The following is a 13,889-nucleotide window of genomic DNA, read 5'->3' on the forward strand; positions in this document are numbered from 1 at the left end:
TGAATCATATATTAGTATGGCTGTGGTAAAGGAAGCTGCTGAGTTCAGGAATGGCTTTCTTATGGGATGAGGGTTAGGGACTTTTCAGATTTTTTGGTCCTTTACACTCTTTGAATTGTGGCCTAATTCTGTTAGGTTTTTCCTTTGACTGGGAATCAAAAGATGTGGGTACTAGTCCCAGCACTACTACCAGTGAAGATAGCTGCTTTCTTTCTCAATTTTCCTATCTGTAAAATGAGTTGGAATTGGTTAACTGTTTTGGGGAGAAGAATATGCTTTGTAGGGAGGTTTCTTTGGATGTTTGATGAGAAGTGACTGTTGTACAAAAGAATTGTATTCATGCAGTATAAAAAGCCAGACAAATAAAACCAAATTCTTTACTACTCCAGAGCCACCTCCATACCACAATGAGACACTGAAATAGGTGTGTGTGTGTGTGTGTGTGTGTGTGTGTGTGTGTGTGTGTGTGTGTGTGTGTGTGTGTAAAATATTTGACTACTCAGAGTAATAACATATAGGGGAAAAGTTGTTTTTTGTTTTCCCTGGATTTTCTTGATATAGTTTTAAAGGTAACACTCATCTTGTAGTAGAAAGAGTGCTTGTTTTGGAACCTGAAGACTTGGGTTCAAATACTGACTCTCCTTTTTAACCATGTGACCTTGAGCAAGTCACTTAACTTCTTTGAACCTAAGTTTCCTCAACTATAAAATAAGAGCATTGGACTAGAACTGGATGGTCCCTGGCCTTCTAAAAATCTATGATTTTTGTTGCTACTGTATTACTTACCTAAAACTTCTAGAATGTAATTCTATTCAATATTCTCAGTTATTACCACCTTATTGTCAAATATATGTTTTGCTATTGAAAAAATAGAAAAGAGGATACCTAATAACATGATCTCAGCAATCCCTTCTAGTGTAGGAGTTCTCGTTGTATCAAGAAATTATTTGTTCTAAATGTGTTTGACTTGAGAATGCCTTAGCTCGATATGAGGAATAAAGCTGTAATAACTATTAGAATGTTTCTAGCTAATACTTCAGGAGAAGTTAGTCTGTGTTTTGTGTAAATGGTTTCATAGCAACCCAATTTTACATGCTTTCTTATCAGCTTTCTTCTACTTTATTTTACTTGATGTAGTTCTAGTTATCTAAATATAAATCTCTATCAATTTTCTGATTTTTAGTAAGTAATCATAGTATTTGAGCATCTCTTTTTGAAATTTTGTAGTTAACTTGATTGATATTTTGTAGTTGACCTGGCTATGTGAAAATGTGCTCTGATAGATTAACAATACTACATTGACCTCATTGTGCCTTTTAAAGGGGGAAAGTATACTGTAGATAACTATAATTTTAAAATAAAAATAATCCATTGCCATTATTATCCTGAAAAAAAAGTTTTATAGGGGGAAAAAAAGGCCTAGACTTTGTGGTACTTAAAATCTAAGATGCAATATATTATTTCATCTGTTCATTAGCATTTTTATATATTTAAGAAACATTTCCTTCTAACTTAATCAGTTGTTTAAAATCAGCTTTGACTATTTATTAGAGTTTCTACATAAAACTTAGTATGATAATAAGTAAAATGAAGAAAAGGCAAGTCTTTTTCTTCAGGCTTACTCATGTTGTTGATATGTAAAATATTTAAAGGAGGAAGAAGCACAGCTAGATGGTGCAGTGGATAAAATGCTGGGCCTGAAGTCAGGAAGATTTATCTTCCTGAGTTCAAATACAGTCTCAAACACTGTCTGTGTGACCCTGGGCAAGTTACTTCACCCTGTTTGCCTCAGTTTCCTCATCTGTAAAATGAGGTGGAGAAGGTAATGACAAACAACTCCAGTATCTTTGCCAAGAAAACCCCAGATGGAGTCATGAAGAGTCAGACATGATTGAAAAATGGTTGAGCAAGACCATGAGGAATAGGGTAAAGGAGGGAAGGCTGAAGGTAGCCTATACAGAGGACAGCAAAGAAATGAGAAGGGTGGGAATGTTGGAGAGGTGGTGGGAATATTGGAGAGATGGTGGGAACTAAGTCCACCACATTGGCGGCAGCCTGCTGTGCCTGTGACCTTCTGCCTCTGCTCTCAAAGGACTTGGTGGTTTCCCTAGAGGTCACAAGGTTAGGGACATAGCCTTTTACCTTGGCTCCTTGTTTTTCTCTTCAGCATTGTCATCCCCACAAAATGCTCCTACTTACTAGTTAAATTGCATACCTAAATGTGAAGAAATCTTGGTCTGGATACTCTGTGCTGAAGGAAAATTTTAGATATTACAATTCCTTAAATAAATTTGGCATTACACATTCTCCATTTTTTGCTTCCTTTTAGCTCACTCCTTCCTTTAGCCCCAGCCCTTGAAAGGTCACTTGATTCTTTGTTGATGACCAGGTCCCCCTCTTGGGTTCAAAATGAAACAGCCACTGAAATATCAGTTTAATAGTTTTGATCTCCCTTGTATTGTAGCACGCCTCTGTCTTACTCTTCTAAACTGACTTTGTGACTGTCGGAAAAATTTTCATCAAGTTTTGGCTTTCTAGCCTTTATCTGTGGTCATTCTCTTACAGCTTCTGTCAACTGATGCTTCCTTTTCTCTCATTCTCCAAAACAGCTTCCTACTTATATTTTGCCTTCTTTCCATTCAAGTTCTTTTCCTGGTCTCAAAATGCTGTTCTCAGGATTGACCTTTCCTTTTTTAATATTACCTTTCTTAAAAATCTGCATTTACATCTCAGTTATTCATACTCCTTATGCAAAAATATACTTCCATCTGTTGTAATCTAAGAAGGAGATGCTGTGTTACAATAAGCCTTCTCAATTCCAACCATTGTGTAGAGGCTAACTTTGTTTCTTTTAATTTCATTGGATACTGGGTGGGCTTCTCCATTTAAGTCTGCAGGCATTGCTAGTTTTGCTAGATGAGCAGTACCTGACTTAAAGAATTCAGGTCATATTCTGTTTCTTAAATGTATGTTACTAGTCTTTGTAGCCTATAGAGCTGCCGTTTTCTCTCTGAGTATGACTCCTGTAGAAGAAGGAATAAAAGCTTTCTCCTTCCTCACATTCATTAGTCACCTGCTGTCTCAATTTAAACTTATTAGAGATCAAATATTTAAATTCTGTTGGTATTCTATACAACTGTGGTGTAAAAACATTTCAGAATTTTTAGACTTAGAAATTTTGTTAAAGTACAGTAGGTTATTGGCTGACCTTGGAGGAGAGGGAACCCAGACCAAGAAATCTGTCAAACCTATTGTGAAGAAGCCTTGAAAGGCCTAATCATGCCTAATTCCTGGATTCAAACCTGTTCTGAAAGTTCTATTTATTCATAGGTAATAGACCCAGAATGAGGCAAAAAAAAAAAAAAAAATCAACAGTCTTTAGATCTCTCATACACAGTTACTTGAGATAATACATTTTTTCCTGTTCTGTGTAGTATACTGCAAGGAAGTGAGGCCATCCTAATGATATGTTGTCTAATCATGGCCACCTACTCTTGTAAGCCTATGGCCCCTGACCAGGTTCTCAAAAGGTTTATTGACTGAAAAATGATATAGGGTGAAAAGGGGAGGCGAAAAAATATTGAGCAGTTTTAGATTGTCTTTACCTTGTGACATGCTATACCTTAATGAGCATTGCTCACATTCTCAGCCTTGCTTGCTTCCTGTCTTCTTATATAATATAGTCCATTGAAACTTTGAATTGTAAATGAAGTATACTTTTGATAACTCTACATGTAGAGCATTAAGATAGTAAAAGGCACCGTAGAGAGTCTAAAGGCACTTTTTAAAAATTATAGTTTCTTGCTTTTAAATCACTAACCTTCACTAACTGTTAGTTTATAATTAACCTTCATACTGACTTTCTCTACTTATTACTCTTAGACCATATACAGAGTGTACCAAAAGTCCCTGTCTTTTAAGAGAGAGGAGCTTCAGTTGAAAGAACGTTGCCTTTGGAATTAGAACTAGCTTTGTGTCTTAACTTAAACACTTATTAGTTGTGTAATCCCAGGCAAGTCACTTCTATCTGGTCCTCCATTTTTTTTCATTTGTAAAATGAGGGGATTGTGTCTTTTAGGTCTCTTCTTCCCTGTCTAGAGAGGGAAGTAATTGAAAACTTTCATATAGAATTTGTTGTTGAGTGACTAGGTTCAAAAATATTCCCTTAAAAAATCTTGAGATGTCTGTTTTTCCATATTTAATGATTTTTATCTGGAAAAAAACCCTCAGCATACAATAAAGATTTGTAAACGTGACTTGCTCCTAATTTTATTTTGAAAATGTTAAATGAATAAGCATGTGTTGTGTTCTTTCAGAATTTTGTTCTATCGGTTGAGGAAAAATCAGTAGCTAACTTAGTGTTAAATGAAAGCAGGATCATCATTAACAGTTTTTAGATCATAGTGCTTTCTTTCATTTTGTGAATTCTTGTTCCTTAATATATAATAATACACTCTCTATGTCCTGTTCCTAGGAGATTTACTGAGCTAAAACATTATGGTGATGAACTGCAATCTGTCATCTCACACCTTCTTCGAGTCAGAGCCGTAAGTAATCCTAAGAATGCTTTTTTGCCAGAGAATTTATAAGGCACCACAGTTATTTAGCCACAATTAAGTGGAGGGAGGGGGGAAATGATACTCATGTTCAGTAATGTAGAATTTTTCTGTCATTCCCAGTATGTTTTGTAAAAATGATGCAAAGTGTTCTACACTAACCATTTTGAAAGTGTCTTTGGCTACATGCATCTTCTAAAGTTTGTAATTTAGAATATGTGTTTGTTTTGACATTGTTAAATCTTCCATTTCATTTTGAGAATATAATTGATTGCTTTAAGATCTGCTTAATCTTTCCTCTCTGAATTTTTTAATTTTATTTCTTATTTATTTATTTATTTATTTTTAGTTTTCAGCATTCATTTCCACAAAATTTTGAGTTCCAAATTTTCCCTCCCCCCTCCCAAAACACCATTCATTCTGATTACCTCTTTCCCCAGTCTGCCCTCCCTTCTATCATACCCCTCCCTTCACTTATCCCCGTCTTCTCTCTTTTCCTGTAGGACAGGATAGATTTCTGTACCCCATTACCTGTATTTCTTATTTCCCAGTTGTATGCAAAAAGAATTCTCAACATTCGTTCCTAAAACTTTGAGTTCCAACTTCTCTCCCTTCTTCTCTCCCCACCCATCCCCACTGAGAAGGCAAGCAATTCAATATAGGCTATATATGTGTAGTTTTGCAAAAGACTTCCATAAAAGTCATGTTGTGTAAGACTAGATATATTTCCCTCCATTTTAACCTGCCCCCCATTTATTCTATTCTCCCTTTTGACCTTGTCCCTCCCCAAAAGTGTTTACTTCTAATTACTCCCTCCTCCCATTTGCCTTCCCTTCTATCATTCCCCCCCCACTCCACTTATCCCCTTCTCCCCCACTTTTCTGTAGTGTAAGGTAGATTTTCATACCAGATTGAGTGTGCATGTTATCCCCTCCTTAAGCCAAATGTGATGAGAGTAAGCTTCACTTTTTTCTTCTCACCTCCCCTTTTTTCCCCTCCATTGAAGAAGCTTTTTCTTGCTTCTTTTATGAAAGAGAATTTGCCCCATTCCATTTCTCCCTTTTTCCTCCCAATATATTCCTTTCTCACCCTTTAATTTTATTTTTTTATATCATCCCTTCCTATTCAACTCACCCTGAGCTCTCTCTCTCTATATATACATGTGTGTATAATCCCTCCAACTACCCAAATACTGAGAACAGTTTCAGGAGTTGCAAATATTATCTTTCCATGTAGGAATGTAAACAGTTCAACTTTAGTAAGTCCCTTATGATTTCTCTTTCCTATTTACCTTTTGATGCTTCTCTTGATTCTTTTCTTTGGAAGTCAAATTTTTTATTCAGCGCTGGTCTTTTCATCAAGAATGCATGAAAATCCTCTATTTCATTGAATGACCATTTTTTCCCCTGAAGTATTGTACTCAGTTTTGCTGGTTTTAATCCTAGTTCCTTTGACTTCTGGAATATCATATTCCAAGCCCCTCAATCTCTTAATGTAGAAGGTGCTAGCTCTTGAGTTATCCTGATTGTATTTCCAAATGCTCAAATTGTTTCTTTTTAGCTGCTTGCAGTATTTTCTCCTTGACCTGGGAACTCTGGAATTTGGCCACAATATTTCCACGAGTTTCTCTTTTCAAATCTTTTTCAGGAGGTGATGGATGGATTCTTTCAATATTTTTTTGCCCTCTGATACTAGAATATCAGGTCAGTTTTCCTTGCTAATTTCATGAAAGATGATGTCTAGGGTCTTTTTTTGATCATGGCTCTCAGGTAGTCTTATAATGTTTAAATTGTCTCTTCTGAATCTATTTTCCAGTTCAGTTGTTTTTCCAGTGAGATATTTCACATTATCTTCTATTTTTTTCATTCTTTTGGTTTTGTTTTGTAATTTCTTGGTTTCATATAAAGTCATTAGCTTCCATCTGCTCCATTCTAATTTTTAAAGAACTATTTTCTTCAGTGAGCTTTTGAAACTCCTTTTCCATTTGGATAATTCTGCTTTTTAAAGCATTCTTCTCCTTATTGGCTTTTTGGATCTCTTTTGCCAATTGAGTTAGCCTATATTTTAAAGGTATTATTTTCTTCAGCATTTTTTGGGGTTTCCTTTAGCAAGCTGTAGGTCTGGTTTTCATGATTTTCTTGCATGGCTCTCATTTCTCTTCCCAATTTTTCCTCCACCTCTCTTACTTGACTTTCAAAATCCTTTTTAAGCTTTTCTGTGACCTGAGACTATTGCATATTTATTTTGGAGATTTTAGATGCAGAAGCCTTGACTTGTAGGTCTTCCTCTGATGGTATGCATTGTTCTTCCTCATCTGAAGGGATGGAAGAAAATACCTGTTAACCAAGAAAGTAGCCTTCTGTAGTCTTATTTTTTTTCCCTTTTCTGGGAATTTTCCCAGCCATTTACTTGACTTTTCCGTCATTTTTCAAGAGGAGAGTAAACTCTGGGTACCTGTAAGTTCTCAGTACCTCCAAGGTGGCACAATTAAGGGAGAGGAATTTATTCCTCTCTTGGCCTGTGCTATGATCTGGCAGCAACCACAAGCACTCTTCTGCCCAAGATCTGCAAGTAGGATTCCCTCTCCAGAGCCTCCACCAGCTCCACCATGCCAGCCAGCACTCCTCCTCACCCCAGGGCGGCCATTCAAGGCTGAGATCCAGATCAGCCGCTGAATTCCCCGAGGGTCTTTTGGCAGAGGGCTCCAAAAATGGGCACTGCCTCTGTAGTGGCTGCTGCTGGCAGGTCCAGACCACGTTTCCTTCTCACCCAGGTGAAAGAACTTTCTCACTGACACTTTTACACCTCTGCTGGTGTAAAGAGTAATGAAGCGGTGCCATATCTTATTACACTTAAAAATTCACAAACAAAAGTCCAAAAGAAATTTAAACAATCTTTCAGATGATGTTTTTGAAAGTTTGTAACATTTTTACAGCTGAAGTTATTAAAGCTTAAAACTGAACTAAGAATTCTTTGGGCATCTTATATAAAATATATTGTATAAAATTTGGCATTTGGTGTTTGAGCAGTCTAGGAACTGCTGCTGCTGGTGGTTCCCTGAAACCTGTTCTGGTTCTGTCCCTGCCATGCTGTGGCCAAGGCTGGGCTGTGCTCCACTCTGCTCTGAGAACCTGTGTGATAAACCTTTCCTGTTGCCCTTCCAGACTGTCTTGGACTGGAAATCTCTTTCATTCTGTCATTTTGTGACTTCTGCTGCTCTGGAATTTGTTTAGAGTCATTTTTTACAGGTATTTTATGGGCTGTCGGGGGGGAGCTTCTACAGGTCTGTCTTTCTACTACATCATCTTGGCTCTGCCCCCCCCCCCCCGAATTTTTTTTAAGACTTTGTAGTGGCTATCAGAAACAGTCCACTGCAGGGGAGGAGCCAAGATGGCGGAGTAGAAAGATATACATATGCTAGCTCCTAACCCATAGCCCATAAAATACCTGTAAAGAAGAACTCTCAACAAATTCTGTTGCAGCAGCAGAAGCCACAGAACAACAGAGTGGAGGAGATTTCTGTTGCAGAGAGACCTGAAAGACCAACGGGAAAGGTGTGTTTTGCACCGGATGGGGTGCAGAGCCCAGCCCTGCCTTGGCCACGTGGCACCAAGAGGAGAAGATCTGAGCAGCTTTCAGGGACAGAATCTCCAGCAGCAGCGCAGGTCCCTCAAACCACAGGGGCCAAAGGTCAGTGAGAGGGTCTTTTTGGCTGGCCGAGAGGGGAACAGGGTGTCCCCATAACTCAGGTCTCCTCAGGAGGCAGCAGTAGAGGCAGCAACGCACTAGGCTGCCAAAGCAGGCAGTAGTCTGCATCCATTGTTGAATCTCGCTGTGTAAACCCCCAGAGGGAACTGAACCTGGTTTGGTGGCTCTGCCCCAACCTGAGCAGCTGATCGTAATCTCACACTGAATAGCAGCCCTGCCCCCACCTAAAGCCCTGAGTCTTGGGAGCAACTCATTTGAATCTTGGCCCCCAAGTGCTGGTTTGGTGGAGCTGGATGTCAGGAAGTTATGGAGAGGGAACTCAGAAGTCAAGTAACTGGTTGGGAAAATGCCCAAAAAAGGGAAAAAAAAATAAGACCATAGAAGGCTACTTTCTTGGGGAACAGGAAGAACAAGGCATGCTGTCAGAGGAAGTCAAGGCCTCTGCCTCCAGAGGGAACTTAAACTGGACTCAGGCAATAGAAGACCTTAAAAAACAAGTTAGCAGCTTACTAAAAGGAGAACCAAAAAAATGTTGAGGAAAATAACAGCTTTAAAAAGAGATGAACTCAATTGGCAAAAGAGGTCCAAAAAGTCAATGAGAAGATGGAGGTTTTAAAAAGCAGAATTACCCAAAATGGAGGAGAAGGTTCAAAAGCTCACTAACAAAATAATTGGTTGAAAGAGAGAATTGAGTTCAGGGAAACAAATGACTATGAGTTAAACCAAGCATTTAGTAAACGAAACCAAAAATATGAAACAACTCAGTGGAAAAATAACTGACCTGGAAAATAGATCCAGGAGAAAATTACTGGACTACCTGAAAGCCATGATCAAAAAAAGAGCCTAGACATTATCTTCCATGAAATTATCAAGGAAAACTGCCCTGATGTTATAGAATCAGAGGGCACAATAGATATTGAAAGAATTCACTGATCACCTCCTGAAAGAAACCCAAACAGAGAAACTCCTAGGAATATTGTGGCCAAATTTTAGAGTTCCCAGATCAAGGAGAAAATACTGCAAGCAGCTAGAAAGAAACAATTTGAGTATTGTGGAAATACAATCAGGATAACACAGGATCTGGCAGCTTCAACATTAAGGGATCGAAGGGCTTGTTGTGAGATATTTCAGAAGTCAAAGCAACTGGGATGAAACCAAGAATCACCTACCCAGCAAATCTGAATATAATACTTCAAGGGAAAAAATGGTCATTCAGTGATATAGATGACTTTGAAGAATTCATGTTGAGGAAAAGACCAGATCTGTATTTAAAAATTTGACTTCCCAAGACAAGAATCAAGAGAAGCATGAAAAGGTAAACAGAAAAGAAAAATCATAAAAAACTCTCTAAAGCTGAACTGTTTACATTACTACATGGAAAGAAAATATTTTTAACTCTTGAATCTTTTCTCAGTATTTGGGTAGTTGGAGAGATGGTACATACATACATACATACACACACACATACACATAGATAGAGAGTACAGGGTGTGTTATATCAGAAGAGATGATATCCACACATACAAAAAAAAAAATAAATAAAATAAAAATCAAGGGGTGAAGGAGGAAAATTCCGGGAAGAGAAAGGGAGTAATGGAACAGGGCAGGCTATAACTCATAAAAGAGATAAGAAAAATCTTATTCAATGGAGGAGGTAAGGGAGAAGGGGAAAAAATAAAGCTACTCTCCCCACATGTGGCTGAAGGAGGGAATGGCATGCTCACTAAATTTGATATGAAAATTTATATCACACCACAGTAAGAGAGGAGGTGACAAGTGGAGCAAGGGGAATGTTAGAAGGGAGGGCAAATGGGAGAAGGGAGTCACTAGAAATAAACACTTTCGAGAAGGGACAAGGTCAATTGCAGGAGGGAAAAATAAGGGGGGATAGGGTGGGACAGAGGGCAATATAATTATTGTTACACAACATAGTTATTATGGAAGTCTTTTGCAAAAGAACACATATTTAGTCTGTATTAAATAGCTTCCCTTCTTAGTGGGGCTGGGGAGGGGGGGAGGGAGAGAAGTTGGAATTCAAAGTATTAGAAACGAATGTTGAGAATTTTTATTGCATATAGTTGGGGAAATAAGAGCTACAGGGAATGGGGTATGGAAATTTATCTTGCCCTGCAAGAAAAGAGAAGATGGGGATAGGAGAGGAGTGGGGTGTGATGGAGGGGAGGGTACATTGAGGGAAGAAGTAATCAGAATGCAAGGTATTAGGAAGTGGGGGAAAGGGAGTGATGGGGAGAAAAAATTGGACATGTTCCAAAGTGAGGTCAAAGCAATTAGTATTAAAACAGTAGACTGAATTAATTACTGAGAATAAATCAATGACATCTTTAGTTTGGAGAAAAGAATTTCAGTCTAAATTTCCTAGAGGAAGATAACCTCGGGTAAAATTTGGCATTGATGGAAAAGTCAAGGTTTTAATGGTAAATTTGATTTTATGATTGCCATTTAATCAGGAACTAGAACATGTATAGAAAGGCATGTAAGCCACTTAAGACTTGCCTCAAAAGATGTTCCTTAGCCAAAGTGAAACTATAATCATATTTGAAACATGATTATTGGAACTTGCCATTTTTAGATGCTATGGGACTACTAAGTGACTGTTCTTCTGAGTCTAACTCCAGGTATGGGTAGCAAGAAAGGCGATCTGAGCCTCCAATCCGTGATCCAGTCCATCAGTAAGCTGATGAGATGCTGGTATGAACTGCATAAGGTGATCTCAAGGGAAAGGTGGAGAGTGGCTGTTCAGCATGGGCTGAGGTGGGATTCTCCTGACTCAATTTCCCCACTGACACCTGGCAGACTTTAAGCCTGACTGATGCAAGTGGATAATCTAATCCTGCCTGGAATTGACATGAAGTTGGGGAGATATTGTTTCCCTGCAATGTCCCTACTCTTGGTGGCAATTTCCTATAGTCAAAAGATTTGTAAGCTTAATACCAGATCTATTCAATTATAGATTATTGGTAGGGGAACATCTGAGGTTGTCTAAAATTAAGCTATTAGCCATAGGACTTTAGACCAACAACAATAAGTTGGGGTCCTTTAATTCTTGTTAATACTGTGGAGACAATTAGGTCAAGAGCTTGTGAAGTTAGCAACATAAATATTATTTGTGTCTCAGTTGGTTAATGTTTAAAAAAAAATTCTTTTGTGGTCCATATTGTAAATGCTTTAAAAAGAAGTATCACCTGACCAAAAGTTTGAATTGCTTTATCTGTTGTAAACTGTGCTAAAAATAAAAAAATAAAAATAAAAAAAAACAAGAAAATTTAAAAAAAAGACTTTGTAGTGTTTCACTTATTATAAGAGGTCTTATTTCAGTACTCTTGAAACCTCTAAAAACAGACATAAAAAGTGTAGGAAAATTAGTGCTATAATTTCAGGGGTGATTTATACATATCAATACAATTTTACTCTAATAATAGCCAAATGCTTTTGGGTGAGTGGATGGGCCTGGAAATTGATGCCTCATTCATTCTCACTCCTTCAAAAATTCTAAAGACTGAGAACTTAGTCTTCATAAGAGGAAGTTGTGGCAAGTCCGGGGAAAGTCTAGGGTATCTTGCGTCAACCCTACATTCATTCGAATCCCTAGAAAAGTTCCCAAACTGACCTAGCCTTCTGGCTACCTGTATTTTTATGATCTGTGAGCACAGCCTTTTATATTATATCCACCTTCCTTATTTTACAGCTAAGAAAGCAGGCCCCAAAAGTAAATTGACTTGGATGATTATATTATTTTAGTTAACTTAAGTGCTCATACTGGAACTCAGATTTTCTGTTCCCAGTCAAATGTTATTTTCACTCTAATGCTGTGCTACTTCTAACTATGGGTCTGGAGGTTTTGATTTAATCCAGATGTGTAACCTGAAAGCTGGAATAGAGGTGACTGAGCTTTAGATCCACAAGTAGGCAAAACAGCATCTCTCTAATATCATTCTTATAGGAATTGTTTTTCAGAAATAAGTTCAGATTCTATATAGTATGGCTTAACAGAGAGGGGACTAAATTCAAAACTAGACGATGTAGATTGATTCTGGGCTGAGATCTCATAGCTGTATTTTTCCCTACAAATGAGTGCCTAGGAGTGACATAATGCAACCTATATGTGTAAAGTTTATCCTATGAAAGTTCAGGAACAAGTCTAATTGTCATTGTTAGTCTAAAGCATGTTAGATGTACAAGCAAATACAAGAATAGCAATCCTTTTAATCCTTCGAAATGTAAATATTTTAAGAAGTTGAGTAGGAAACATATGATCACAGAATCTGAAGTGTTTTGATTTACTTCAGCTATCAGCTTCTTCTCTTGGTATTAAAAGGAGCCCATTGTAGAATATTATCTGTAACATTCAGTTTCTTAACATATAACTTGCTGAATGATCTATATCCTTGACACAATTCTGAGGGACATGTCTTTGTTCCATTAGGATCCAATTAATAAACTATTTTATGTGCTAACACCTTATCCATAGTAGGTATTGAATTTCATTGAGTGACATTTTTTCACATAATTTAGGATGAATTACTTGACCTCTTAAGGTATAATTAAGTTGCCAACATAATTGCCATAGCCAAATGTAAAGAAAATGTACTTGAATGTAGAAGACATTTTTACAAATTATGATGCATATATGTGTGTCTGTGTGTATATATGTGCATACATATTCATATGTATGTCCTTGCATATGCATATGTATTTATAGTGTCCCAAGTCTTCATGCAGTTTTAAGTTTTAATAACTTCACAAGTATAAATGTTATAAACTTACAAAAAATAACCTTTGAATGGTTAAGTTTTAAAAATAGTGAGGTTTCTAATTAAGATTCAACATGATCACCATGTTGTGCTACACATCATTCTGATTTTCAAACTTTGTAAAAAACTCATTAGCTGCTGCTCAGTGATCGAAAGTATGACGTTTGTCATCCTAGCCTTAAGATCATCCAAAGAATTAGGTTTTGATGCTTATTCAAAAATTTTGGTACTTTCTTGACAGTTTTGATGTGACCCTACAAGAAAGTATCTAATAGAGCTGATGAACCAGATGACCAAGCAAGAGTATCTCCTCTGCTGGTGTAAAGAGTGATGAAATGGTGCCACATCTTATTACACTTAAGAATTCACAAACAGAAGTCCAAAAGAAATTTAAACAGTCTTTCAGATGATGTTTTTGAAAGTTTGTAACATTTTTACGGCTGAAGTTATTAAAGCTTAAAACTGAACTAAGACTTCTTCGGGCATCTTATATAAAATAGATACTTAATGTTTTTACATAGACGTGTGTGTGTGTGTGTGTGTGTGTGTGTGTATTTCTCCTTGGAAAATCATGACTTTAATATTGGTAGCTGATTTCAGCTAATACTTGTACACATTGCTTAATGCTCAGTGGAATAATTGAGGTTTACCTGGTTAAATTTGAATAAAACTGTCATATGGGTGGAGACCAACATGTCCCTGGAGTTAAGAAAACTTAGACGTACTAGAAGGAATGGGGAGGTTCTTCACTTAAATATTAAGAGAACATCACTAACAACAGGATTTATCTTTCATTTTAAAAAAAGTGGCAGTAGATGTACATATAACTGGTATCTGAACGTAAATTCCTGGA

At 37.3% G+C, this 13,889-nt stretch overlaps 1 protein-coding gene across 3 annotated transcripts in view; it reads left to right on the forward strand.

Annotated features, from left to right (window-relative positions):
• Positions 1-13,889, forward strand: part of SNX4 (sorting nexin 4) — a 92,866-nt gene that overhangs the window by 33,921 nt on the left and 45,056 nt on the right. For all 3 annotated transcript variants that reach the window (XM_072613740.1, XM_072613741.1, XM_072613742.1), the window contains exon 7: positions 4,475-4,547. In XM_072613740.1, coding sequence (XP_072469841.1) covers positions 4,475-4,547 — 73 coding nt within the window. The remainder of the gene's footprint in view (positions 1-4,474; positions 4,548-13,889) is intronic.

The sequence above is a fragment of the Notamacropus eugenii genome, chromosome 5 (genome assembly GCF_028372415.1).
Source record: "Notamacropus eugenii isolate mMacEug1 chromosome 5, mMacEug1.pri_v2, whole genome shotgun sequence".
NCBI lineage: Eukaryota > Metazoa > Chordata > Mammalia > Diprotodontia > Macropodidae > Notamacropus > Notamacropus eugenii.